This window comes from Mastomys coucha, unplaced genomic scaffold (genome assembly GCF_008632895.1).
Source record: "Mastomys coucha isolate ucsf_1 unplaced genomic scaffold, UCSF_Mcou_1 pScaffold3, whole genome shotgun sequence".
In the NCBI taxonomy this organism is placed as follows: Eukaryota; Metazoa; Chordata; class Mammalia; order Rodentia; family Muridae; genus Mastomys; species Mastomys coucha.
The window spans coordinates 13,153,745-13,180,022 of record NW_022196909.1 but is presented as its reverse complement, the minus strand read 5'-3'; the positions used below and the strand labels follow the sequence as shown (position 1 = coordinate 13,180,022).

The 26,278-nt window shown below is 46.5% G+C and overlaps 1 protein-coding gene across 2 annotated transcripts in view; it reads left to right on the top strand.

The window, feature by feature from the left end:
- Positions 1-26: 26 nt before the first annotated feature.
- Sh3rf3 (SH3 domain containing ring finger 3) overlaps positions 27-26,278 on the top strand; it is a 328,118-nt gene continuing 301,866 nt past the window's right edge. For both annotated transcript variants that reach the window (XM_031347710.1, XM_031347709.1), the window contains exon 1: positions 27-986. In XM_031347710.1, the coding sequence (XP_031203570.1) occupies positions 435-986 (552 nt within the window). In that variant the 5' untranslated portion in view covers positions 27-434. The remainder of the gene's footprint in view (positions 987-26,278) is intronic.

Below are 26,278 nucleotides of genomic sequence, written 5' to 3'. Positions count from 1 at the left end.
GCGCATGGAGGCGCCGAGGGGGGCGGTGCGGCTCGCCTGCGGCGCGGGGGAGCGCGCACGCCGCGCCCCGGGCTCCCCGGGGACCCGGCCGGCCTCTCCCTGCACTTCCCGCGGCTGGGCTCCGGGGCGCGGCGGCACAGGTGTAGCCCGCAGCGGCGGGGCGCGCGCGTAGGAGGGTCGATTCCGCACGGCTGGCTGGAGTTGCCTCGGGGCTCCGGAACTCCGGTGCCTGCCTCGCGGGCAGGCTCGGCGTGTCACTTTGCAAACCGTGGAGGCCAGCGTCTCTGGCTGTCAGCGAGAGGCACGCGGGGACTGAACCCGGTCTATTGACGGCGGCCGCCCGGGCTGGCGCAAATGCCCGCTCTCCTCGGCGGGCCGGGCTCTGGCTGCTGGACTTAGGGGCGGCTCGCTGGGCCCGCGCCGGCGCCTCCCCCATGCTGCTTGGAGCGTCCTGGCTGTGCGCGTCCAAGGCGGCGGCCACCGCAGCTCCGGGCGAGGGCGAGGACAGGCAGGGTGAGCAGCAGAGGGGGGCCCAGGCGAGGACTGAAGAGGATATGGACGAGTCATCGCTGCTGGATTTGTTGGAATGCTCCGTGTGCCTGGAGCGCCTAGACACCACGGCCAAGGTGTTGCCATGCCAGCACACCTTCTGCCGACGCTGTCTGGAGAGCATCGTGTGCTCGCGCCACGAGCTACGCTGTCCCGAGTGCCGCATCCTGGTGGGCTGCGGTGTGGACGAGCTGCCCGCCAACATACTGCTAGTGCGTCTGCTGGATGGCATCCGTCAGAGGCCCCGCACGGGCGCCAGCCCCGGGAGCAGCCCTCCCGCGCGCCCGGGTCCTGGTACGTTCTCAGCGCTTGCTGGCGGTGCTGGAGGGGCGACAGGCAGTCCCCCACGTTCTCCGGTGTTTCTCTCAGCCGCGGCAGGAAGCTCTACCTCCAGTTTGTGCGACTTGGCGACTAATAGGAGCGTGCCAGTGGCTAAGGTAAGAATATATGTATATATACCCCAAGGACATGGAGCCGCTGTGCGGGAATGTGTAGGCTTGTGCGCACGTGGATGTGCGAGTAGTTGTGATTAGTAGAGGGACTAGCCTTTGCTCCGCCGCCGTGGCCCACTCGTTTGTTTTATTCTTCTTTAACAACTTCTGTTTTCCAGGGACTCTGCTTGGCGGTCAGTTCCTACTTTACCAGCTCTTGGCTACATCCCATCACAGCATCCCCCACCCCAATCCTTACTTCAAACTTCTTGTGGGCACCTTAAGTCCCTTCCAAGCATATAAGCACAGTGCTTATAGCTGCTCCCAAGAACCTGTTCGTATGTGAGGAAGAACCCATCCTCTCACTAGGTGGACATGTCATCTGTCTTGCCGGTCTCTACCACTTTCATTTTGACTAGGCCGGCCGGTCTTGTCTGTCTGTCAGTCCGTCTCTCCCTCCTTCCCTCCCTCCCTCCATCCATCTTTAATTTTGGTCACCCTTCCAGTTCCCCAGAAACAGCTATCTCCTGCCACTCCTCCTCAGGCCTGCTCTTCCCTCTCAGGCCACCAATTGGGGACTTACTGCTTAATGGTTCACTGGTTCTGATGGGGAGTTAGCAGCCTCTTGCCTGCTTAGCTGTGGAGGACGGGGGAGAGAGTAAAGTGGTCAGACACTGCTGGGAGAATAGCTATAGCTGCCCCAGGAAGAAGGACTTCACCAAAAATCTTCAGGAACACTTAATTTGTCTTATCCTTGGGCTTGACATTCTCTAGCCAAGCCTCGCACGTGGGCTCTTTCTTAAGCAGGGTTGCTTTCCCAGGTGAACCGTTGTTTCGAGTTTTCATTATTAGAGTTTGCACAACAGCATTCGATAGACCTCACTACTTCTGTTTTTGTTGGAGGACGTTTTGTCGATGGCTGAATTTGAGTTTTCTGTGGATCAGGACGAGAGGGTGGGCCAAGATAGACAAGGAATAGTCATGCCTTCTTAGGATGGTCACTGAAGGATCAAAATTGAAATTTGGCTCTTAATTGTGCTATCTATGCTCCATTAGAAGTTTAGGAACGTTTCTTTCCTGCTCATGTTGCTTTAATCTAACATCAGAATTAAACGCTTTTATTTGCAAGATTTGTTGGTTGCTTCCTCCTGTTTCAGTAATTAAATGACTTTGGACCTATGTATGATTCTGATGAGATACTTAGGTCTTTTGACGGCTCCTTACAGGCGAGGGTCCAGTTCACCTTGAGGAGTTGTAGTTGGCCTGGCGCTTATGGAAGCCTCTGATGGAGGGACAGGCGCAGCCTCACACGGCTCCTGGAACTAATTGTGTTCAGAGCATTCTTCAGAACTTGTCTGTCCACAAGGTGGGGGCTTATAGCTTTAGCATGAGTGCTTGAGTAAAAGGAATTCATGTTTGGACTTGACGATTTTGAGACCCCGGTTGATTCTGTGTGGCCACGTGCACCATGGTTCGGGATGTCTCTGCTCTTCTGGGAATTTGAGAACATGTTTGCTTTTTGGTTGTGTCAACCAGAGTGCATGCTTCCCCTCACATGCCAAAGGACCAAGTTCAGGTTCTGGGGAAGAGCCAGAATTAAATCTACTGTTATTTTGATCATGTTCAGAGAGCAATGTAGCAGAGGCAGAGGTTGTAATATCTGAGTAAGTCCTTCTTCCTGGGGCAGCTATAGCTATTCTCCCAGCAGTGTCTGACCACTTTACTCTCTCCCCTGTCTTCCACAGCTAAGCAGGCAAGAGGCTGCTAACTCCCCATCAGAACCAGTGAACCATTAAGCAGTAAGTCCCCAATTGGTGGCCTGAGAGGGAAGAGCAGGCCTGAGGAGGAGTGGCAGGAGATAGCTGTTTCTGGGGAACTGGAAGGGTGACCAAAATTAAAGATGGATGGAGGGAGGGAGGGAAGGAGGGAGAGACGGACTGACAGACAGACAAGACCGGCCGGCCTAGTCAAAATGGAAGTGGTAGAGACCGGCAAGACAGATGACATGTCCACCTAGTGAGAGGATGGGTTCTTCCTCACATACGAACAGGTTCTTGGGCTGTAATATCTGGTGGTTATTAGCTCATTGATTTTTCTGAAGCCATTGGGTTTCTTCTTGGTCTCCTAGAAGCCTCTGTGTGCCTGCCACACTGCCACTTTCGAGTGACGGCATTAGGTCTCAGTGAGCAGTCTAGGGGACAGTGATGGATGTGACAGGAGGCAGGAACTGAAACTGCATGTTACACAGGTGTGAGTCACCTGTAAGCTGGGAAGGCAGAGACCTGCTAAAAACTGCTTTCAAATGGGCTCTTGGAACTCTAGTGTCCCTAAGCTGATTGTCCCTGTATTGATGGTTGCTAGTGAGGCTGAATTCTAGATATTGCTGCATGTTGTTTAGTAAGCAGAAGCCCATTCCATCATTTTAACACACAACAATATGACAATATGACAACAATATGGTTAATAGTAACCATAAACATCGAATTTCTCCTTTCTTTATTAGCACTTTCTCAGATCTTTTGGGCTACAGGGGATATGTAAACTTTTAAGGTGTATAGATTATAGACAAATATCTGCATAGCTTACCTATGTCCTTAACTCAGCTTACAGCTGAATTTGGGGGCTGCGTTAGGTATAAAATGTACTGGGGTTTTCGGTTTGGTTTCATTTTGCAGGTCACAAAATATATCCTTTTGAGCAGGGCTCGATTATCTTCAGCACACGTGGAGTCCCCTACCTGATAAGCAGGGCCTCTTAACTCTGTTCTCACATAAATGATTTGAGATGAGGCTTTTCAAATAAATCAGTTACTGATGCTGGTCCTAGAAATTTGTACCAAGTTAGGAGTGCCCCTTACATAGTTTGGGATCATCAATTGCTTCATTTGCTGGTAAATACTGTCTCTGTGTGGTTTCTTAAAGTGATGTTTAAGTCTGGCTTTGATGATAACTGTAAAACTATTGAAATTACTTGTGCTGATTCTTACATAATTAATTGTATCATTCTATTTATTAGATATTTATGTCATTATGATTAATATATTATATAATTAATGTGTGCTGACGTCCTCAACTTGACTTCATTGTTTTGAAAGTTTTGCGAGGGGAACTCCTTTAATATCCCGAACTATTATCAATTGGGTTTTATTAGGACAGTCTAAGAGTTACATTGGGGCTGGGGATGTAGCTTGGTGGCACAGTACATGTCTAGTATACCAGAGACCCTGGATTCCATCCACAGCAGTCCAACAAACAAGCAGGCAAGCAGACCGACAAGGATTCTGCCAAAAGGCTATCATTGCTTCAAACTGAGTAACTTGGATATTGAGGTTTTTAATAGGAAGGATTTAACAAAGACTTAATTAAGTATGTGATGATTCCTACGTTAACAAGTGTTCTTATTTTTGGATGGTCTTTGCCTTTATTTGACATATAGAGGAACCTATTGACTAGTTAGCTATATTGTGCCAGTCGGTCATCTTGGTCTCTTGTTATGGGCCTGGCCTAAGGCAGTGGGAAAGATTGCTGTTCTTGGCTCCCAGGAGACCCTTATGGGCACTGGCTGGTCTTGCAGCGCTCCATGAGGCCTGAGAGTAAAGATACTTTCACAGACTAAAGGACTGTGGAAAGTTTGACAGTGCCTTTTCTGACATAAAAGTAGGCTCCGTTGCTAATTAGTTTGTTTACATTGTGTCTTCCCGCCTGCCCCCTCCCTTTCTTCTGTGCTGAGTTGGAATATGTATAGGCCTCATCCACGGCTACGTATGTGTGGGTCTCCTCCATGCTAGCCAGGTACCCCACCACTGAGTTTCACCACGGGCCTGCGTTGTATATCTTTTTGGCTTTGTTGTGGTTGGCCTTGCTTATAACAGGGTCTCCTGAAGCCCAGATTGGCCTTGCATTGATTATGTATCTAAGCATCATTTTGTATTCTGGCTGTCTCTCTCCTCCTGAGTGCACTTGGATTCCGAAAGGAGCCAGATAACCCACGGGGTAGCAGACATCCGTCTGCTCGGGATGCAGTGAGGGTCAGATCAGTACTTTAGAGATAGCAATGTTTGCTGGTGGTTATTAGTAGATAATCTGAATTACCATTCCCTTCACACCTATTGTGCGACATGCCTCACAGAATATTTTATCCGTTTTTTGTTTATATGTTTTGAGACATAGTTTCATTATGTGGTCCATATAAGCTTTGAACTCTTAATCTTCCTGCCTCAGTTTCCAGAGTTCTGGTGTTAATGAGGCATGTGCCGCTATGCACGGGCTTTCTGTTCTTCACCGCAGCTCAGTGAGCTAGCTGGCTAATTGGATACTAGCGAGATAAACTTTGGGTTGGGTGTGTAACTGGCTTTGAGGTTAGAGGAATCTTCTTAGTCCACGACAAACTGGCTAACTGATGGTCACGGTTCCAAGAAGAGGTAGCACTGACCTCGTTATTTGGTTCACCCCAAATCAAGGTAACAGAGGCTCTGAAGGCTGCTATTTTATAGACGTGGGAGGAGTCGTAGAGCATTATGGCGGCGGGGATGCCCCCTCATCTGTTAGGGTTTGCGCATAAGTGACAGGTAGCTCTGTGAAGGGTTTTGGCAGCTCAGGAGGGGTTGCAGGGGTCAGGCAGAGCAGCCAGCCCTTAGCAGTCACACATGTCCACCCTGCTTTGCAACTGTGTCGCTTTTACCTCCAGCCCCAAACTAGCTTTGGAAAAAGGCCGTAGCTGCAGGTGGCACCTCAGCATGACCACAGCTAGATACAGAGAACAGAAAGGTTCTCTAAGTATACAAAGCGTGGCTTGCTCACCTTCATCTTGGGACTGGTGCTGCAGTGTGGCTGGGGCCACCTCTCACTGTCCTCTCCAGACCTGAAGCCTAGGACCTCCCCTGGACCTTGTGGGAATCCTTACTGAAAGAGGTGGAGGGAAGGGACTCTGTGGTATCCCAGGGATGGCACAGAGGTTGGAAGCTCTAGCACAATAGTTTTAATTCTACCTTCCTTAATTTCTTTTCTTTTTCTTTTTATTTTTTTTGGGGGGGGGGTTCGAGACAGGTTTCTCTGTGTAGCCCTGGCTGTCCTGGAACTCACTCTGTAGACCAGGCTGGCCTTGAACTCAGAAATCCACCTGCCTCTTCCTCCCAAGTGCTGGGATTAAAGGCGTGCACCACCAGCAGCCCTTCCTTACTTTCTTATGACCTGTCAGTGAGCAAGTAGGTTACCCACATCACCAATGAGGTTTGCCTCCTGGGGACCCTGGAGGGATCCAATGGACCTGCTAGTGGGTCCATTGTATATGGGATACTAAGTTAAGGGTGTATGTGGAGAACTATTTGTGTGAGTGGACAGGTAGGGCTGTGTGCATGTGTGTGTGTGTCTGTGTTTGTATATGTGTATGTATGAGTGTATATCCATGTGTATATGTATGTGTGAGTGTGTGTGTGTGTGTGTGGTATCATACTTTGCCATTGGAGTCAAAGTCATCCTGTATTATGGAGATTGGACCATGGAGCATCAATGAACACAGAAGCCTGGTGGTTATTGGAGTGTGCTTCACGTTATTGGAGTGTGCTTCACGTTATTGGAGTGTGCTTCACGTTTTACACTGCTCCATCCAGGTTTTATGTCTTATCACAGACAGTGGCCTCTTTATAAGCATCATTATTAAAGTGATGAGTAAGAGCCCAGTGACAACCAAAAAACGCAAGACCGTCTCTGTCTTTAAAGAAAGACCACAGGGGAGGACCACCTTGCTTAGTTGTGGACCCAGCTGGCTGGTGGCCTCTCCTGAAAGCAAGCCTACTTCCTTGATGGGAGGGAACGGGAAAGCTCTGCAGTTGCCTGGGACTGAGCCCCTCCTGTGGTGGGACTGAACAGAGTCGCCCTCCCATTGTTTCCCCACTTTGAGCATGGCGGAATTGGTTCTCAGTTATGTGGTTGTTTCTGATGAGTATTTTAGTTCGGCCTGTATTTAGTCCCATCTTTCACAGCCAGCTCAGTCGCATTCCAGGTACATTTTTTTGAAAGAAAATATCACCGAACACTCAGTGGAGAGAAGGAAGTGTTCTCCATAGGTTCTCCTGAGAGGCCAAGGTCGGTTTTTATCAGGCTTGATGTGCTTGGGAGATCTTCCAATTTGCAGAATGAGAAATGCATACGCCATGGGCATTCTATTGGAATTTTAATTAACCTTTAAAAATAGGTTGTCAGACTGAAGGCATTGGCAGCGGTGAGTGAATTAGGGGTTCTCTTACTCAGCACGTTGCATTGTGGGCCCCTTTGCTCACCCAGAGAAATTATATGGGAGTTTCTGAAACCCATAGCGTTATTTGGATTCTACTACAGTTGCTTTCTCTCCTCCCACTCCCTCTCCCTTACCCTCCCTCTTCCCCTTCTCTTGTTTTTTTGATTCAGGGTTTCTTCATGTAGCCCTGGCTGTCGTGGACCTTGCTCTATAGACCAGGCTGGCCTTGAACTCACAGAGACCCGCTTGCCTCTGCCTCCGCAGTGCTGGGATTAAAGGTGTGGACCACCCTTGGCTCCAATTGCTTTCTCTTTAAAGTTCACGTTGATGATCAGTGGCTTATGTATACTTAGAGATGGAACTGTTTTGGGGGGCGGGGACCTCAAAGGGGCTACAGTTCAGAGGATGCATCTTCACTACACATGTTCGCACCACTCACTGATACACTGGTTATCTGGAAGCATGAACTTTCTTCATGAAATGTATCTGTTGCATATCTGTAGTGGTCCCATGAATTCATAAGGTTTCATGTGAGCCAGGGTTTGCAGCTCAGATCAATAGAAGTAGGAAGAGAGAATTTAAGCTAATCATCTCCCAAGGACAGACGCTCAGAGAGTGGGAGATGGGCCCTCAGCAATGCACAAGAGGAGAGAGGGCCAGCTTCATCAATGCCACTGCGGTGTGCCAGGCCGGCGCCTAAGGTAGAGGGTGGGCAGGAGGTGCCTGGGAAGAAACTGTGCTGGTGCGTATTTATAGTCAGTCGTATTTATTTCCATTAAGTTACATAGCTGGGCATGCTGCTGAGAATATATAAATAAATGTATATGCTTATACACATACACATATATACACACATATATATATACATACATATATATACATACATATATATGCATGCATACATACATACATACATACATACATACAATGTTTTGTTTCTATCTAGTGGGAGCTTTTCAGTGCTAAGGATTTATTTAAGGGCCTTGCATATGCTAGACAAGAGCTCTACCACAACACCCCTAACCTCCCAGGACAGGGATTCCTAAAGAAGGGGGTGGCATTGGTGGGAGTTGTAGCTGATTCTCACTGTTTCTTCTATTATAATGATTTGCCAAAATGAGGACTTTGGCTTCTGCTTTCTGGATTTTTTCTGTATTTCCTGGAGAGGGGAGGAGAAGTATCGAGGAAGGAAGGCCCTCCCTCCTTCTTTCGTCCTCCTCTCCTTTCCCCCTCCCTTCCTCCCTCCCTCCCTCCCCCCTCCTTCTTTTCCTTCCCTTTTAGGGACTGAGGATGGAACTTGGGGGTCTTGTATAGCCAGCAGTAGGCTGGATTTCTTCTTGGTTTCTTCTGCGGCTTTGTTACAGAGTGTAGGACCGCGAAAGGTAGCCTTACTCCAGGTTGAGCTAAGGTGATCCTAAAGGGACGTAGGCAGATCGCCCATTCCGGGGCACCAGGCTCCTGGCACGTGGCCGCAGCCCTCCATAGATTTGTGGCCATCGATCACATAAGAGCAATGCCCCAAGCCCCTCTACAGGTAGAGTCAGGTAGACTCAAGACAGATCTCCATTTTAATGAGGTACCTAAAGGTCTGAAGGGCTTAGCCAATAAACTCTCCTTCCCAGACACTCCTCCCCGCAGAAGGTTTAAATACCTCAGGCCCACCCTGAGAAGTGGGTATGGTTTTACTCATCCACTTTCTGCCATGACAATAAATGTCTTAAAAGCATGGCCTCTTTTCATCGGGATCCTCCGTGGGGAGTCATATAGAAGATCCCTCTGTGCTCCCAGGCAAGCCAGCCACCCACTGACAAGTCAAGGACTCTCCCAGGAAGGATCCAGTCGGAGCTCCTCCCTTCCCCTGCCCACCAGACTCAGCTCCCAGCTAGATCCAGCCTGCAGGCCTCCACTCTGTTGTCAGCTCTTCCGAGGCATCCTGGGTGATGGAGAACCAGACAGGCCTGGGTCTCCTTGCAGTCTTGGGGATCCCGAGCCAGCTATAGCGACCCTGGGACCTCAGATTGAGATTCCCCACTCTGTGAGCGGTGTCCTGCGGCTTCCCCACGGCCTGACACTTGCCTGGCATGGGGCAAGCTTGGTCAAACATCCCTGCCTCCCTAATCCGCCAAGCCGTATGGCAGAACAGACACAGGGCCCCCAACCCTCCAACAGAGGACATGCTTATCAGAGCATGGGGCTCTTTTTGTTTTTGGCTTTTTGAGACAGGGTTTCTCTGTGTAGCCCTGGCTGTCCTGGAACTCACTCTGTAGACCAGGCTGGCCTCGAACTCAGAAATCTGCCTGCCTCTGCCTCCCAAGTGCCGGGATTAAAGGCATGCGCCACCACTGCCCGGCTCATTGCTGGCTCTTGTGTGGTTGGTTGCTCCCCCAATCCTATGTGATTAAGAGACAAAGGCCTTCCCATAGCAGTAAGAACAGTAGAGCTTGGTTGTGCCTAGCACATTGCTTGAGGCTTCCTTTGGTTTGGAAATCATCTTTCAGCACCGCCGCCATCATTAGTGAAGTTCTCTGGATCTCTCCTTATGGATTTGAGCCACATTAGCAAAGGATGCTTACATTTGTTTTACTAGGATAAACTCAGATGTCACTGGGGAGGAGGAAGAGGAGGGGAACTTTGGCATTTGTCAGAGGATGCCTGGGACGTCAGCTTCTATGAGGAAGTCGCTTTGTTTTCAAAGAGGCCATTGGTGGATCCTCTGCAGGTTAGACCATCCCTCCAACAACCGCTAACCACCAAGGAAAGCTCCTGGGAGGCCTGGAGCAGCCAACTTTGAAGGACACCGTATCTTCTCAAGGCCTTACAGGTATGGGAATATCTATTCCCAATGAAGTCAATGAGAAATCACAGATATTTATTTTGTAGAAAATTATTTTTAAAATGTGCAGGGATAAAGTGTGTGGGGGAGAAAAATGAAGGCTTAGAGGTTTTAGATGTCACAGAGTTCCTGATCTCGCTGTGGCTGGGACTGTAAAGCCATTTTAAAACGTATCATATTCTAGCTCTTGGTGCAAAGTGACTAGCAGATTTTGGGTACTGTGCTGGCTAGTTTGATGTCAACTTGACACAGGCTAGAGTCATCTAAGAGGAGGGAACCTCAATTAAGAAAATGCATCCATGAGCTCAGACTGAGGGCAAGCCTGTAGAACATTTTCTTACTTAGTGGTTGATCAGGCAGGGCCCAGCCCATTGTGGGTGGTGCTGGGCTGTTGGTCCTTGGTTCTATAAGAAAGCAGCCAGGAAGCCTGCCTCCCAAGTGCTGGAATTAAAGCGCTTTAATCCCAGTGCTTGGGAGGCAGAGGCAGGTGGATTTCTGAGTTTGAGGCCAGCCTGGTCTACAGAGTGAGTTCCAAGACAGCCAGGGCTACACAGAGAAACCCTGTCTCGACAAAGCTAAAACAAAAAAAGACAAAAAACAAAAAACAAAAAACAAAACAAAAAGAAAGCAGGCCAGGCTGAGCAAGCCATGAGGAGCAAGGTACTCCTCCATGGCCTCTGCATCAGCTCCTGCCCCCAGGTTCCTGCCAGGTTTGAGTTCCTGATCTAACTTCCTTCAGCAATGGACTAAATGTACAAGTATGAACCAAATAAACCCTTTCCTCTTCAACTTGCTTTTGGTCATGGTGTTTCATCACAGAAATAAATGTTTAGACTAAGACAAGTACCATCTACATTTTTTTTTTTTTTTGCATTAAATTACATCTTTTAGAGAAGGGTCAAGGCATAGTCTCTGGGCATCCACTGATGCAACTGTCTTAGGACCTTGGTAGGTTTGTGTTTGGTGTTTTATGAATGGGAAGAGCCCAGGGCTGAAAGGTGGCACCATCAGTGCTTAATGAGTACAGATCTGTATTCGTAGGCAGGTAGAGATGACTCCCACCATCACTGCTTCAAAGAAGTAGGGTCGTTTATTGAGAAGAGGCACAGAGTCATGAAATACTAAACTGTTTCCGCATCACTCATTCCAAGGCCCATGGAGAACACAGATAAGCCGAAAGCTTCACACTTGAAGCCATGGTAGCCTCTTGACTGGCTCTTGACCCTGCAGCACCACAGTCCTTGTATCCTTTGGAAAGGACACATCTATGTACAAGCTTGGTGCATGTGATTGATGTTTACCTTTGGTATGCAAGGTTGGTTGTCCATGGCTGGCATACATAGTCAGTGATCATGTTTGGTATGAATGGTTAATGTTCAGGATAGATGTGTAAGATTAGTTGCTTTCGGTGGATAATCATGGTTGGTGCGTGTGGTTAAGCCGTATGATTGGCGTTCATGGTTACTGTGTGTGGTCGTTGTGTGTACTTGATGCTTACGATTGATACACATTGGTATGCATGATTGAAACATACGGTTGCTATGTGTAATTGTTATTTGTGGTTGATGTGTCTACTTGACATATGTGTTTGGTGCTCGTGACGGGTGTTTGTGCTTGGTACTCCTGCTTTGTGTGCACGGTCTTATACTTGATGCTCATGATTGCTGCTCACGGTTGGCTGTACTTGTGAGTGCTTGGTTGTCGCTTCTGTTTGACATATGTGTTTGGTACTCATGACTGAAATTTGGGGTTGGTACTGATGCTTTGTGTGCACGGTCATGACATGTGGTTGATGCTCCTGATTGCTGCTCATGGTGGGGTGTTGTTGGCGAGTCCTTGAAGTTGATATCTATGCTTGGTGTTCGCAAGTTGTTCTTACGGTTGGTGTCTGTTGTGCCTCATGGTTAGTAAGCATAGCTGTTACGTGTCGTTGGCCCCCTTCTCTGAGTTCCACAGACACTGACCCCTCACTACTTATCTTTTGTGAACTATGCTTTTGCTTGTATTGTCTGTGTATACCAATGTCCTTTTATTTTTTTTCTCTAAACTACAGCAATGTTTTTTCCCCCTAATTTTAGATATTATAGGAAATATTCGTTTTTCCACATAAGATTAATAGTCAGTCCGTTAAGTGTGGTTGGTGTTAGCTGTAATGGCTCCTTTATGTTCTCAAACTAATCCGCAAATAACTTTTGATAATCAGCACCAAAGCTGGCCCGGGACCGCATAATGCCTTTGTTGCTGTTAGTGGCCTGGTGGGCTGAGATGCCCTTCTTTGTGACCCTAGGCTGCTCTTCTGGGATTAATACCTGTGACGACCAGGCCCTTTGGTGGTGTCTGGATGTGTGTGGATCAATGCCATGGCAGAACATACCTTCTGTGGCCAGATGCCAGGCAGCTTCATCCAAGGGAAGGCGATGTCATGAACAGGCCCGTCTGCTGAAGGCCGGGGCTTTTTTTTTTTTTTTCTTTCATTATTCTTCCTTCTAGGCATTTCTGACTCCGTTTTAAATTCCCATGATTGCTTGTACTGCTCTTTCCTCGTTTTCCCCTCTGTGGGCTAAATGTTTTTTTTTTCTCATTGTTAACTGCTTTTGTGGCTCTTTGAAGTTAGCAACTTCTGGCTCCCAGGAGGGAGTGCTAGCTAGCTAGTCATCCTGTTTTAACCTTCCTTAGCTAGGCATTCTCCCCACAACAGTGAACCGGGGGAGGGGCAGGAGCCCTGTGTGACCTTTTGAGCCCTGCCTGTCTGACTTCCCCACTGCCAGCAAAGGTCACTGGAGTAAGAATGGCAGCTGAGATCACTAGCCTTCCTGCTAGGGGGTTCTTCATGAGGTGGACTGCGGCTTGGATTAGCCACGAGTCTCTATCAAGAAGGCTAATGTGGATTTAGGGTATAAGCCCCAGGAAAGATGGGTGGAAACAAGCTGAAGACAGGTTCAGAGCAGCCACGGAGGGTCATGTCTATCTCTGCCAGGAGGACCTTATCTCCTGCGTAAGCCCTTAGGTATGCTTAGCGGGGATTGTGTCTTCTCTCTAGCCTCTACAAGTGTGTGTCTTTTGGCTGTGGTGTCCCTTCCCTGATGCCGCCATGTCTCCTGGAAGTAGATGAATCTCAGTTTTCTACGGGTTACCCGGTGGCTGCTTGGAGAGCCAAGTGGGGCTGGTGTCTACTGCTCTTGCTATTTGGAACTGTAGTGCTCCTGGACCCTTCTGTTTGGATTTTTGGTAGCTCTGAGGCTAAGTAAACTCTGCGTTCCCGTTTCTTCGGCAGCTGTCCAATCTCCCTATGAATACCTTTCTACGTGTGGTCTTATGTTTATTTCTCAATATATATAATTAGAGAAATACCTTAGTGGGGGAGAACATTTGCCTAGCATATACAGCACCCTGGGTTTGATCCCTTCAACCCCTACCACCTCCCCTGAATAAAACCTTCCCATGAATATTCTGTTCTATCCAGAATTGTGCTGGGCGGAATGGATTGTGACTTCAGTACCACATTTGTGGGGTTTTGTCCAGACTTGGAGTCAGCTATGTCTCCCATGACTTCTCCTAGCTGGCCCACCCACCCTGGTATCCCAGGAGCATTCACTGTTGGTGACTGAGCCTGATGGGGCCTTAGAGAGAGAATAGGGCTGCCTGCTGGGCTTTAAGGCTCCGAGTGGTCAGGGAAGAATGCATCCTGAGCCCCAACTCCTGGTTGTGAGTCCCCAGCTCCTGGTTCTCCGGGGAACTGGTCTCTATGTATCTATTATATATTTGTATCTATCATCTCTGTATCCATCTTTGTATTTATGTCTCTATGTATGGGTCTATGTATCTGTGTATGTATCAATTAATGTAAGTATGTATATATGTGTGCATGTATGTATGTACATATGTATATATGTATGTATGTATGTATGTATGTGTGTATCTATCTATCTATCTATCTATCTATCTATCTATCTATCTATCTATCTAACTATCTTCTATCTCAGTCATCATCTATCTATAAAGCCCCTACTGCCTGGGGCTCCTTTATGCAGCCACCTGCTGAACTTAGCTAAGAGGGTGTGGGTAGGTCTTTATTTTGTTTTTGCTTGAGCTATGGTAATTGTACCTATTTATAGGACAGACTGTCATGTTTTAGTATGCTGTGCAATGTGGAAATAAAGGTAATTAGCATCTCTATCATCTTAAAAATTCACCATCTCTTTGTGTTGAGGAGATCCCCCAGCCCCCCAAAAAAAAACAACAAAAAACCTTCTTCAAGCTATTTTGGAATGTAAAACACATCAACTGTTATCATTCTATACTTGTCAGTCTGTAACTTTGCACCCACTACCCATCCCCTCTCTGTCCTCCTTTCCCTTCCCTGGAATCCAGTAACCACCATTTGATTTTCAGCTTCTACGAGATCAGTGTTTTTCGTTGAAGACGCTTGCATGTTGTTTGTTTTTCTATGCCTGGTTTACTTTATTTGGCAGCATGTCCTTTGGTTTTGTCCATCTTGTAACAGATGACAAGATGCATCTATCATCTATCTATCTACCTACCTATCTATCTATCTATCTATCTATCTATCTATCTATCTATCTATCATCTATCTATCTATCATCTATTTATCTATCACCTCTGTATCTATGTATCTATATTTTTATGTATGTATCTATGTATGTATCAATCTATATATTTATATAAATATCTATGTATGTATCAATTTATGTATTTATGTATGTATCTATGTATTTATGTATCTATTATATATTTGTATCTATCATCTCTGTATCAATCTTTGTATTTATGTCTCTATGTATGGGTCTATGTATCTGTGTATGTATCAATTATGTATGTATGCATGTATGTGTACATGTATGTATGTATATATGTATGTATGTATGTATGTATCTATCTATCTATCTATCTATCTATCTACCTAACTATCTTCTATCTCAGTCATCATCTATCTACCTGTATCACTTTTTCTCCACCTGTTCATATATTGGTGGACACCTAAGTTGATTCCACTTGCTGACTGCGGTGCATGTGCCATTGTAAACACTGGAGTATTGATGTTCCTTCTGCATACTGATGTCATGTCTCTTTGGTATATACTCATATAACCTGCTGTACCACTGAGCTACATCCCAGACCCTTTCACATTCCTTCTTCCACGATCTTGCAATGTAGATTATGCTGGCTTGGAACTCGCTGTGCAGCTTAGGATGTCTGCAAACTCGGGATCTCCTAAATTAGGATTACAGGGCAGCCATCCTGTGCCCTAGTGAAAGTTTAATAAATGGGAACCGTTTCTGCGGTACCTCTTCCTGGGACCTCCTTAGCACAAGGCTGCCATGAGGGATCCAAATTAGGCTGGATTCTCTGAGAGTCAGGGCCTACACTGAAAAACCATATAGGAGCTTCATTTGCATTGTTTGTTTTAAACAATTCTTTCTTCCCAAAATTATGGGTATCCCTCCCTTCCCTTCCCCTATCCTCTCTTCCCTTCCTCTCCCCTTGCTTCCTCTCCCCTCCCTTCTCTTCCCCTCCTCTTCCCTTCTCTTGCTCTTCCCTCCCTCCCCTCCTCTTCCTTCCTCTCCCCTTCATCGTCTTCCCCTCCCTTCCCTTCCCCTCTCCTCTTCTCCCCCCCTCCCTTCCCCACCCTTCCTTCCCTTCTTCTCTCCTTCCCTCCCTCCCCTCCCCTCTTCCTCTTCCTTCACCACCTTCCCTTCCCTTCCGCTCTTCTTCCCTCCCTCCTCTCTCCTCTTCTTCCTTCCTCTCCCTTCTCTTCCCTTCCCTTCCCTTCCTCTCCTCTTCCTTCTCCTCCCCTCCCTCCCCCACCTCCTTTCTGTCCTTTCATTCCTCTCCTCTCTCACTTCCTGTTTTCATTTTCCTTACCTCCTCCTTTTATTTATTGATTATTTTTTTTAGAGATTATAATATAATTACATCCTTTCCCCTCTCTCTTCAAACCCTCTCAAATACCCCTCCTTGCTCTCTTTCAAATTCATGGCCTCCTTTTCCATATTCTTGTTGTATACCTCTATGTATATTAGTCAGGTTTCTCTAGAGTAACAGAAATTATAGACTGACTCTCTCTCTCTGTATAGAAAGGGATTTATTAGAATGGCTTACAGGCTGTGGTCGACAACAGTGGCTGTCTACCAGATGGCAAGCCCAAGAATCCAGTAGTTGTTCCGTCCACGAGGCTGGATTTCTTGTCTGGTCTTCAGTAGATGCTGGAATCCTGAAGAAGTAGGCTCTAATGCCAGTAAAGGAACAGACTTGCTATGGAATGGAGAGCGGGCAGAGAGAGCAACTTCCTTCTTCCATGGTCTTTATATAGGCTACAAGCAGAAGGTGTGGCCCAGATCAGGGTTATGTCTTTCCACCTTAAACGATTAAGCAAATATCCCTCATAGGCGTGCCTGGCCAATTTTGGGTTTTAGGTGATTCCAGATGTAGTCAAGTTGACAACCAAGAACAAACATCACAGTATGTATATACACCTATATTCTTAGATATATAGACACAGCCTGCTCAGTCTGCGTATTACTTGTATGTATGTTTTCAGGGCTGCCCATGTGGTATTCGATAAGCCAACTGGTATGCTCTCCCCTGAGGAAGACTACCGCTCTTCCTCTCAGGGTTCCCTGGTTGCCTGTTGAGGCCTCTGGCCCCCCAGCTCCTTTGTTGTGCACATTAGCATGTCTATTGTTGTCCTTGTTCGGCCCATGTCCAGGCAGTCTTATCTTTTTGTTCTCCCTTTTCTCCCTTCTTCCGCCACTCCTTGCTCTCCCATTCTCTGCCCTCTTCTGCCTACTCTTGCTATTAACCGCCTGTCAACCTATTTTAGTCAGAGTGTTTGGGTTTTGCCATCTTCCGGCTAGCTTCTTTTCCAGACCATACTATCTCCACCTTATGGCCTTTTGGGCTTCTAGCAAAGGCTTTCTGTCCAAATAGGTTCCTTCCTGTGTCTAAGAACACCCGTTTCATCCCTACGGACCTAGAGCGAGTCTCTCTGCCCCTTAAGAGATGTAGTGGTTAGCACCTTCCTGGAGGTTCTCAGAGGAAGCAGATGGAATGCTCATTTCCTGGGACAAGGGCCTTAGGATGATGCTGAGAAACTTGTGGGCGGGAGGAAGCACAGGGAGGTGGTGCTGCTGTGTGCTGGAGGTGCCCCGGGGGACTTTGTACTCGGTGATGGGTGGTATCAGTCAGGGCTGCATTGACGGGCAACCTTTCAGTCACTAGGGTTGAATGAAGGATAGCTCTTGGATGGTCACACAAAGACATATCAGCTCTGTGTCAAATACTTGCCATCTGCTACCTGGTTAATAGATGATAGGGAGTCAACACTTGAGTGAATTATTTTGCAACACTAAATGGAATGCTAAACATAGTCCTGTAAATGGTCCAAAAAAGATGCCTTGTCAATTATTCAAGAGGGGCACATCAAGGTCTCGTTGCTTGCTATTGATTACTACTTCTCTCAAAAGAGACTGATTTGTCCACTGTCCACTGAGTGACCTTTCTAGTACATTTCTCTGCCTCTAGGTTTCTTGGTTTAGTAATAGGAATTTCTCTTATAAGTATTCGGAAGGTAATGAGCATTTTTAGGCACAATGTCCAGCATTGGAGGCTGATCTGTTTATTGTTCACTTTGTCATTGATACATATCAATATCTATGTACTTCTGCATATATGCATACACATTTACAAGCATTAGGATTTTAATAAAGCTGTACTTATACTTAGTAATTGGTTTGACAGTTCACATCTTTGAATACAAGCTTTGGGGAATAGACGATTTCTGCTTATCTTTGGGTTTGCTTAAGATCTCTCAATTGCTTTAAACAGATTGTATGTAAGATAAATTGTTCTGGGCAGGTTGCTTTGTAAAAGTGTGGGATCTAAGCCTGAGGAAGGGACTCTCCGGCTGGGTCATCTGCTGTGTCCTTATCAGCTTTTCTGTATGTCTCCTTGTGTGATGGGAATATGGTGTTGTCACTGAGCTTCATGTACTAGCTCTTTTGCCTGCCTGCTCTAGGACCTGGAGATGCTGACCTTCCACACATTGGCTCCATCCCACTATCTCACCTGTGTAAAGCTTGTAGTAGGCCTAGAGGGAATAATGTACCTGGCTTGAGGTCATAGCTCCATCAGCCATGTTAGGGTCACTGCCAAGAGCCCATTGCAAGCCGTCATAATGAGGGCTTCCTGATGGCACGTTGTGTCTTTCTGAGAAAATTGGCAAGACGTGCTAGCTCTAACTGTGTACAGTTGCACGTGCAGGCTGCTGCCTCTCTGGAATGAGAGAAGGGTTGAGTAATTGACTCTGGGGAATATTGTTGCTGACTAGTGCCATTTTGATGAGTAATAGACCCCATTAGATTACAATAAAATACTTGATTCTGTGTAATTAAAAATGGCATTAGTCAGGCAGAAGCTCCAGCATTTAAAACTGTGAAAAGGATAATTTCAAAGTCTGCAAAGTACGTTCACGATTGAAGCAGCGTGTAGCGTACCCTAGAGTGTTTGCGTCTCTGAGTTATACGACATGGTCATAGACTGCCTGGTAGGGCAGCTGCTGTTCATTTTAGTCCCAGATATTTGTAATGAGCAACTATGGCAGTTAAAAATGTTTCTGATGAATCCACAGCTTGTAGAACTGTTCTGATTTGCAATTTTAACAGAAAAAGAAGTCATATAATTTACTTTCTGTGGAGTAGACAGAATCCAGGAGAACATTGGAATCTTTTCTTCCCCATTGGTATTTTCTGTTTCAGGTCCAAATTCCTTCCCTCCTTCTCTCACTTAGTCATCGATCCTACCTTATTCAGGAGCGTGGTTCCAGTGCCCTTCATGGGTCACACAGTACTGAAGGACTTTGGGGAAGGACAGGATATATAAGCCTGTGGTGGCCTGTTTTTATCACACTTTTCTAGTCAGACACTCGGGACGTTCTCTGCCCTCTTGAGATCTGGTCTCCAGTAGATCCCTTGGCTTGGACTTGAGAAGTCTTTGGTTTGGCTTGAGCTCCTCCACTCTGTTTAATCAAGAGCCGAGTGTCTGGCACACAACTTCAGTTATTAATACCCTGCTATTAATATTCATATTGACAGTCATTTGCACTTCTAAACCACTTTCATCTCAAAGATCACTATAAATCTTAACGAGCCTTAGATGAGTGACTTCTAATGTGGGCACAGGGTTTACAGCAGTACCTCCTCTTTGAAGGGAGTTCACTTGTTCAACTAACAAGTGTCAGGACAGCCCACGTGTTATAGGTCTTTTTAGGATGTGTTCCTTATCTATGGCCTGGCATGCATGGTCCAGTGAGAGGGTCACTTGATAAGTGTCTATTCAGCCCTGCCAGCCAGGTATGGATCTCTGTGCCTGTATTTGTTATGTTCCCATTGCTGTGATAAAACACTATGACAAAGGCAATCCGCAGAAGGAGGGCCTACTATTCAGGCATCTGATCGGTTCCAGAGGGTTAGGGTGTTCATGATGGTGAGATGGCATCAGAGCAGGGTGCAGACATAGTGGCTGGAACTGGGAGCTGAGGATTCCTATCTCAAGCTGCAAGCACCAAGCAGAGAGGACACACTGGGAATGTCATGAGGCTTTTGAAACTCCAAAGCCCCCCTCCCGAATAATATACTTTCTCTAGCAAGCCATGCCTCTTAAACCTACTCAAGGGGCTGCACCAAATGGGGACGAAGTTTCAAACATCGGAGCCTCAGGGGCTGTTCCCATCGACACAACTGTGCTGCCAGCAGCACTGCAGAGGACAAGGTTTGACCAGAGCTGACATTCTTCTTGGAATCTGGGGCTCTTTAGACATTGACTAAAGTGGCAGAAAGCAAAGCAAAACAAAACAGAAACAAACAAAACTACACAACAACAAAACCTGTTGCAGGACATTTTGATCACACTGTGAACCCGAGATTTTATTGTTTATTGGGCAAACCAGTTTCTAGTGGTATGGCTCATCCCTTAGTGCACGCACGTGCGCGCGCACACACACACACACCCCTTTAATCCTTCTGACTGGAATACCCTTAGTACACAGCTTTAATCCCAAATAACAAAGGTAAATTTAGTTTGTAGAAGGAAGCACCTGAGTTTGAAAGTGATGCCTGATTGAGTGATAGACAAAGTGATGAATCAGAGGAAGACTTGACAGAAGGGATATGCCCACCTCTCATGAGAACAGAGAGAGGCTACTTAAGCAGAGAGAGAAGAAGAAGGAGGCACTTTTACTGGGACAGAGACAGTTTGTAGAGAAAGAACAAGCTAGAAACAGGTGAAGAAAAAAGGAGCCAGAGAATGAGAAGGAGCCAGAAGATTAAAACATATTGCCAAAGTTAGTCTGAGGCCAAGCAGAACAATTCAGTCAGAGACCAAGAGAGAAGCCAGACTGAATCAGTCAGTATGGAGATTAGTTTTGAGCCAGAAATGCTGACTTGAACCAGCCAGTCAGAGATCGGAAAGAACTAGAAATGCTGAGCTTATTCAGTAGTAAGTCTCAGAGACGGAAAACATTCTAGGCCCTGATTAGATTGTGTATGGAGGCTAGAAGCTTTCAGGACTAGGAGTAGGTTAGCAAACTGGGACAATAAGCTTTGGGGATGATATTTACAACAGGAGAATAAAAAAAAAAATACTCTAACAAAAACCTAAATGTAGTTGAGATGTTTTACAATAAACTAAGATTTTGTGCTCTAATTGGATTTAAATTTAGACTTCAGAATAATGGGAAGTTTTTGTTTGTTTGTTTGTTTTTTTCTGTCACTTTTAACCTATTAGAATATATCTATATCTAGGTCTACATCTCGGTCTAGGTCTCTGTCTCCGTCTAGGTCTCCGTCTCTGTCTCCATCTAGGTCTCTGTCTAGGTCTCCGTCTAGGTCTCCATCTCCATCTCCGTCTAGGTCTCCGTCTAGGTCTCCGTCTAGGTCTCCATCTCCATCTCTGTCTAGGTCTCCGTCTAGGTCTCCATCTCTGTCTAGGTCTCTGACTAGGTCTCCGTCTAGGTCTCCATCTCCATCTCCGTCTAGGTCTCCATCTCCGTCTCTGTCTACATCTAGGTCCAGATATATCTGTGATCAAATACCCAACACAAAGCCCGTTAACAGAGGAAAGGCTTTTTTTTTTGTTTCTCTTCTTGGCTTACTGTTTGAGTAAATACAGTTCGCCATTGTGGGAAAGCGTGGAGGCAAGAGCATGAGGCAGTTAGGCTCATGTGTATTAAGCCTAGAAGTGAATCTAGTCTATCAGACCTCAAAGATTACTTCCAGTGATTTATTTCCTCCAGTGAGGCCCTCCCGCCTAGAGGTTCCTTGTTCTTCTAAAATAGCAGCAGCAGCAGCAGCAGCAGCAGCAGCAGCAGCAGCAGCAGCAGCAGCAGCAGCAGCAGCAGCAGGACATCAAGCACTCAAATGCATCGAGCTTATGGTGAACATTTCACATTCAAACTTCAAACTTCTCTCCCTGGTCCCCACAAGCGCAGGACTGTCTCACAATGCAAACGTGCATCCATTCCAACTCCAGAAATTCCCCCATGGTCTTTGACGGTACAAGTTGAAAGTCAGCATTTAGTTCTGGTTCCTTAGAGTGTGTGTGTTACTTTCTTATAGCCTATCTGGGGAGAAATAGAAATATCTCATGCAACCTTTTACCACACTGTAAATATAAAGTTAAAAAAAGATACATGGGAGAATTTTGTAGTGTCCTCTCTCTCTCTCTCTCTCTCTCTCTCTCTCTCTCTCTCTCTCTCTCTCTCTCTCTCTCTCTCTCTCTTTCTCTCTCTCTCTCTCTCTCTCTCTCTCTCTCTCTGTTCATAAAGAAACTGCTTACTTCACGGTATTGACTGAGGAAGGGACAAGGGCTTCCCATGCCTAAAATACTGATAAGGGTTAACTGTCATCACACATACAATTTCTAACAATATGGCATCATTGTATGAGAGCCAATGGCCCCAAGTTTCTGCTTTTTTTTTTTCTTGTTGCATATCTGCTTTGCAGTTTAAGGATCTGTATGGAAAACACGTCCAGTGACCCATAATCCCAGCATGCTTGAGGCTTTCTTGTCCGGACACCTTTCTGTGCCATCTGGGGCTCCTACTCTTGGATTAGAACCAGCCCAGATGTCTGGAGAGCTCCCCACTTGTGGGCATGCAGGCAGACTAAAAGGGAAATTCTTTTTCTCCCTGGAAATGTAGGCCTACATGTTTCCAAAACATTTACAAAACCATAACGGTTTAGCAGGTGTTCAAATAAACCATCTCTTGATGGCTTGAATCCTGATAGGGTGGGATGAAAAGTATGTAAATAATTTGAAATTTTAGTATCCGCACCATAAAGAGAAGCTAGTGACATTGATCTTAACAGTGTTTCATTTACCTTTCGGAACCCCTAAGGTCATTATGTTTTCATGAAACCACTTTAAAATTAACGAGGTATTTTCTTTCATCTTTTCTTCCCTGCTATTTTTGAAGTCTGTGATGGGCTTCCCACTTGCATGCCTCCCTATTGGACACGCCCCTTCTCAATGCTCAGTGATGACATCATGCTGGTAGGAGAGCTTGGCTCTGGCAGATCAGACCGTGTCACAGGCCTTAAAACCGTTCTGATGAGAACCTACTTCTGATGAGCCCGGCAGGCCGCAGGGTCCGCCCACAGGGTTTATAGGCAGCAACACAAAGTTTCCTCTGATTTCTGAGCTGTCATCGTGATAGAATCTGAAAATAACTGCGGGAATTTCTGGTTTCAACTAAATGTAATAAGAGCCGGGAGGGCTTATAGAACCCACGCTGAGAAATGTGTCTGAACGCAACTGATCCTTTGAGTCCTCTGTGGGACTTGATCGTGCTGACAGATCTTGGCAGCCGACTCTCCTCAGAGCCTGCACGGGCACCGAGTCTAATTACGTTTTTCTCCTGGCCCTTTCAAGGAGGGAACAAAATTAGCCCCCCCCCCCATTCATATTTCTCCCTAGAAAAGATGCTCGTTGTCTTAGAAATAAAATAAAAGCCATCTCCTCCCCGCTGTCCATTGTCTGAGGTGATAGTTGATGCCCGTCATTATCAGGGATGGATGTTTCCCCAGTTAAGGCAGCTAGTGCAGACCTACGTATGACTTAAGTCTTTCCACATTAGGTGTTAACTGTCTTCGTGGATTTGGAAAAGGTGGGTGGGATGCCCTGTACCTTCCAAGGAACATTTGTTCATACCCATCATACGATTTTGTTAAGTGAACTGCAGAGTGAATTTGACTAATCCATTGTGGGCCCAACTTCAAAACAGGTATATGCTGGGTGATGGTTGTGCATGCCTTTAATCCCAACACCAGGTCTGCAGAGCAGGTTCCAGGACAGCCAGGGCTACGCAGAGAAACCCTGTCTTGAACACACACCACACACACATACACACACACACACACACACACACACACATATCCTCCTACCCACCCCAAACACGAAGTATGTAATAATCTCATTCTGTGGGACTGATATTCTGTGGCATTGCAGAGATCTGACCAAAGGCTAACTTACTGGAAACAAAGGAGCGCTTGAAAGTTCAGTGTATGGAAACTGTATTTTCGCCTTTGACTATTTGCAGTGTATAATATCAGATTTATGTTTAAGGTGATAAGGATTATTATATTCTTTCCATGACAATATTCAGTAAAGGCTGTTCCATTAATTGATTACTGGACATTCAATGAACAGAGTCTAGCTGCAGTGGATGTGGCTGGGGAAGGGTCCTGAGTGCCCCCTTCCAAGCGTATCCCCTGCCTTTCTGTGTACAGATTCCAAGCTTATCTCCCACATAGGTGCCTCACAGTTCTGTCCTACAACACATATTACCTCTCATTTAGGTCACCTCACCACTGCCACCTCCTTCCTTCAACAGAGACCCGGGGCATTCTGCTAAAGCTCTGGTCTCCGGGTTGACATCCCCTGATAAAAGTGGTGTTGAAGAAGCTGTAGGGAAATGACAATCTGTAGACAAGAGTGTGATGATAAGCAGCGCATAGGGCCTTTCTCCCTCTCCAGGGCAGGATAGAAGATCCATAGCAAAGTTAGATCAGAGCTGAAGTCTGGACCTCTGGGCTGGTCCTGAACCTGCTGGGGGCTGAGGCCAGAGGGATGCTTTCATTTCAGATCAAAGACATGAAGTCCTTGTCACACATCACAGAGAGAAATCTAAAACTATATATTTCCCTCTTGACCCTCATGGTAAATTTTGAAATGGGAATTATCATCAGTTGGAGTTTGGAAGAGGTAATTATGCTGATGTCGTCCCAAATTTAGACAGATCGGTGGCATTAAAAAGCAAATGATGAAGGTCTAAAGGGACATAAAATTTACTCCAGCTCGTCAGGAAAAGATTCAAGTCCAGAGTAGATGAGGCACTGGAAGATGGCTGAGATTGCCTGTCCCTGAGATAGTACCAGCCGTATGTCTGTGCCTATGAATCTTACACATGCGTTAGCGTGTTGCAGAGGCAATAAAACCACCCAGATGGCTTTATTTTTAAGATATGACGGATGGACCTTGTCTTGATGGGACTGCCCTTTTCTTCTGTGTACTTTGTCGTGAGCTGAACCCCTCACCAGTCTCTGCGAAGCTCCCACATCTCTATAAGCAAGCTTCTCAACATGCGTCTGCAGTGCCCACCCCGCTCGTTCCTCGGTGTTCTGGGACACCCACAAGCAGGACCATCTACTTCACTTGTGAGGCATGGAATGCAGGTTCAGAATTATAAAGATGCTGACAGTGTGGCTGTCTAGTGTTAAGCGACTCACAAACAATGCACACTAACCTGGCCAGTGACTCATTGATGAATGTAAGACAGCAGCCCTGAATATTTTAAGTTGACCACTCTAAGGATGTTCACGTGCTAGAGCACTTTTGACTCCAAAGTGCGAAAGTTTAGACCTCCTAGGTTTAAAACTAGAGGGCTGGTAAGATGGCTCATCAGTTAAGAGCACCGACTGCTCTTCTGAAGGTCCTGATTTCAAATCCCAGCAACCACATGGTGGCTCACAACCATCCACAATGAAATCTGACGCCCTCTTCTGGTGTATCTGAAGACAGCTACCAGTGTATTTGCTTATAATAAATAAATAATTAAGAAAAAAAAAGCTCGAGCATCTGTCTTGCCTTGGTTAGGGTTCAAATCATTGTCTCTGGGGTTTGGTAATGCATGGGACCCATGTAATATCCTTTCTTCTTACTTGTGACCAGTTGGAACCGAAGGTGGGAGGACATTGGAGGCTTAAGGACCCTTGAGCTTTCACCGTATGGGATGAGACAGGGAACTACTGGGACAGAGATGACTTGGGAAATCTGCAGGGCAAGTGCCTTTCCCAGCACTGACACTCCATCTTCTGTACGGGGAATCAGGTTTTCCTGAGTGTGTGACTGGGTTGGGAGGGGATTGGCCTGGAAGGACATCCAAGGTGCCAGTTGGCTTATATTCATCTGTGAGGAGGCCAGGGCGTTTTATTAGCATGGGTCATGTCTCAGGGTTTGGAGTACATTTGGAGAGTGACTCGAGTCTTGAGTATTTGTGAGCGCAACACAACTGTTTCCTTGGAAGTCACATATGGATCTCATGGGCTCCTTGACCTCTGGATGAAATCATAGGGAAACCAGCGAGATAATTCTTGTGGTCCCCACTTCTGAGTCAGGCATAAGTCTTGAGGGTCTAATTGATAGGAAGATGTTGAATAAATGAGGCCTGGGTAGGCTTCTGGATCCTCCCTACCTGCTTGTGTCCTTGGAGACAGTACAGCCTTCTGAGCTTCCTTAACCCTCTGTCCTGTAGGAGGGTGATGTCCCCGAGGAACAGAGGGATGATGACTCCGTACTGCCTGTCAATCTCCATGTGGTACCCTGGGGGAGGGGAAGACGGGACAGTTTATATTTCAGACATCTCTAGGTGTTCAGATGTGTAGACAGTTTCTCAGGACGGGGCCTCCACAGGAAGACCAACAGAATCAACTAACCTGGATCCTTGGGGGGCCCACAGAGATTGACCCACCAACCAAAGAGCTGGCACAGACTGGACCTAGGCTCTCTGTAAATATGTAACAGATGTGCAGCTTGCTCTTCATGGAGGTCCCCAAACAGCTGGAGCAGGGCTGTCCCTGAATCAATTGCCTGCCTGCGGATCCTGTTCCCCTAAATGGGCTGCCTTGTCTGGTCTCAGTGGTAGAGGAGGTGCTTAGGA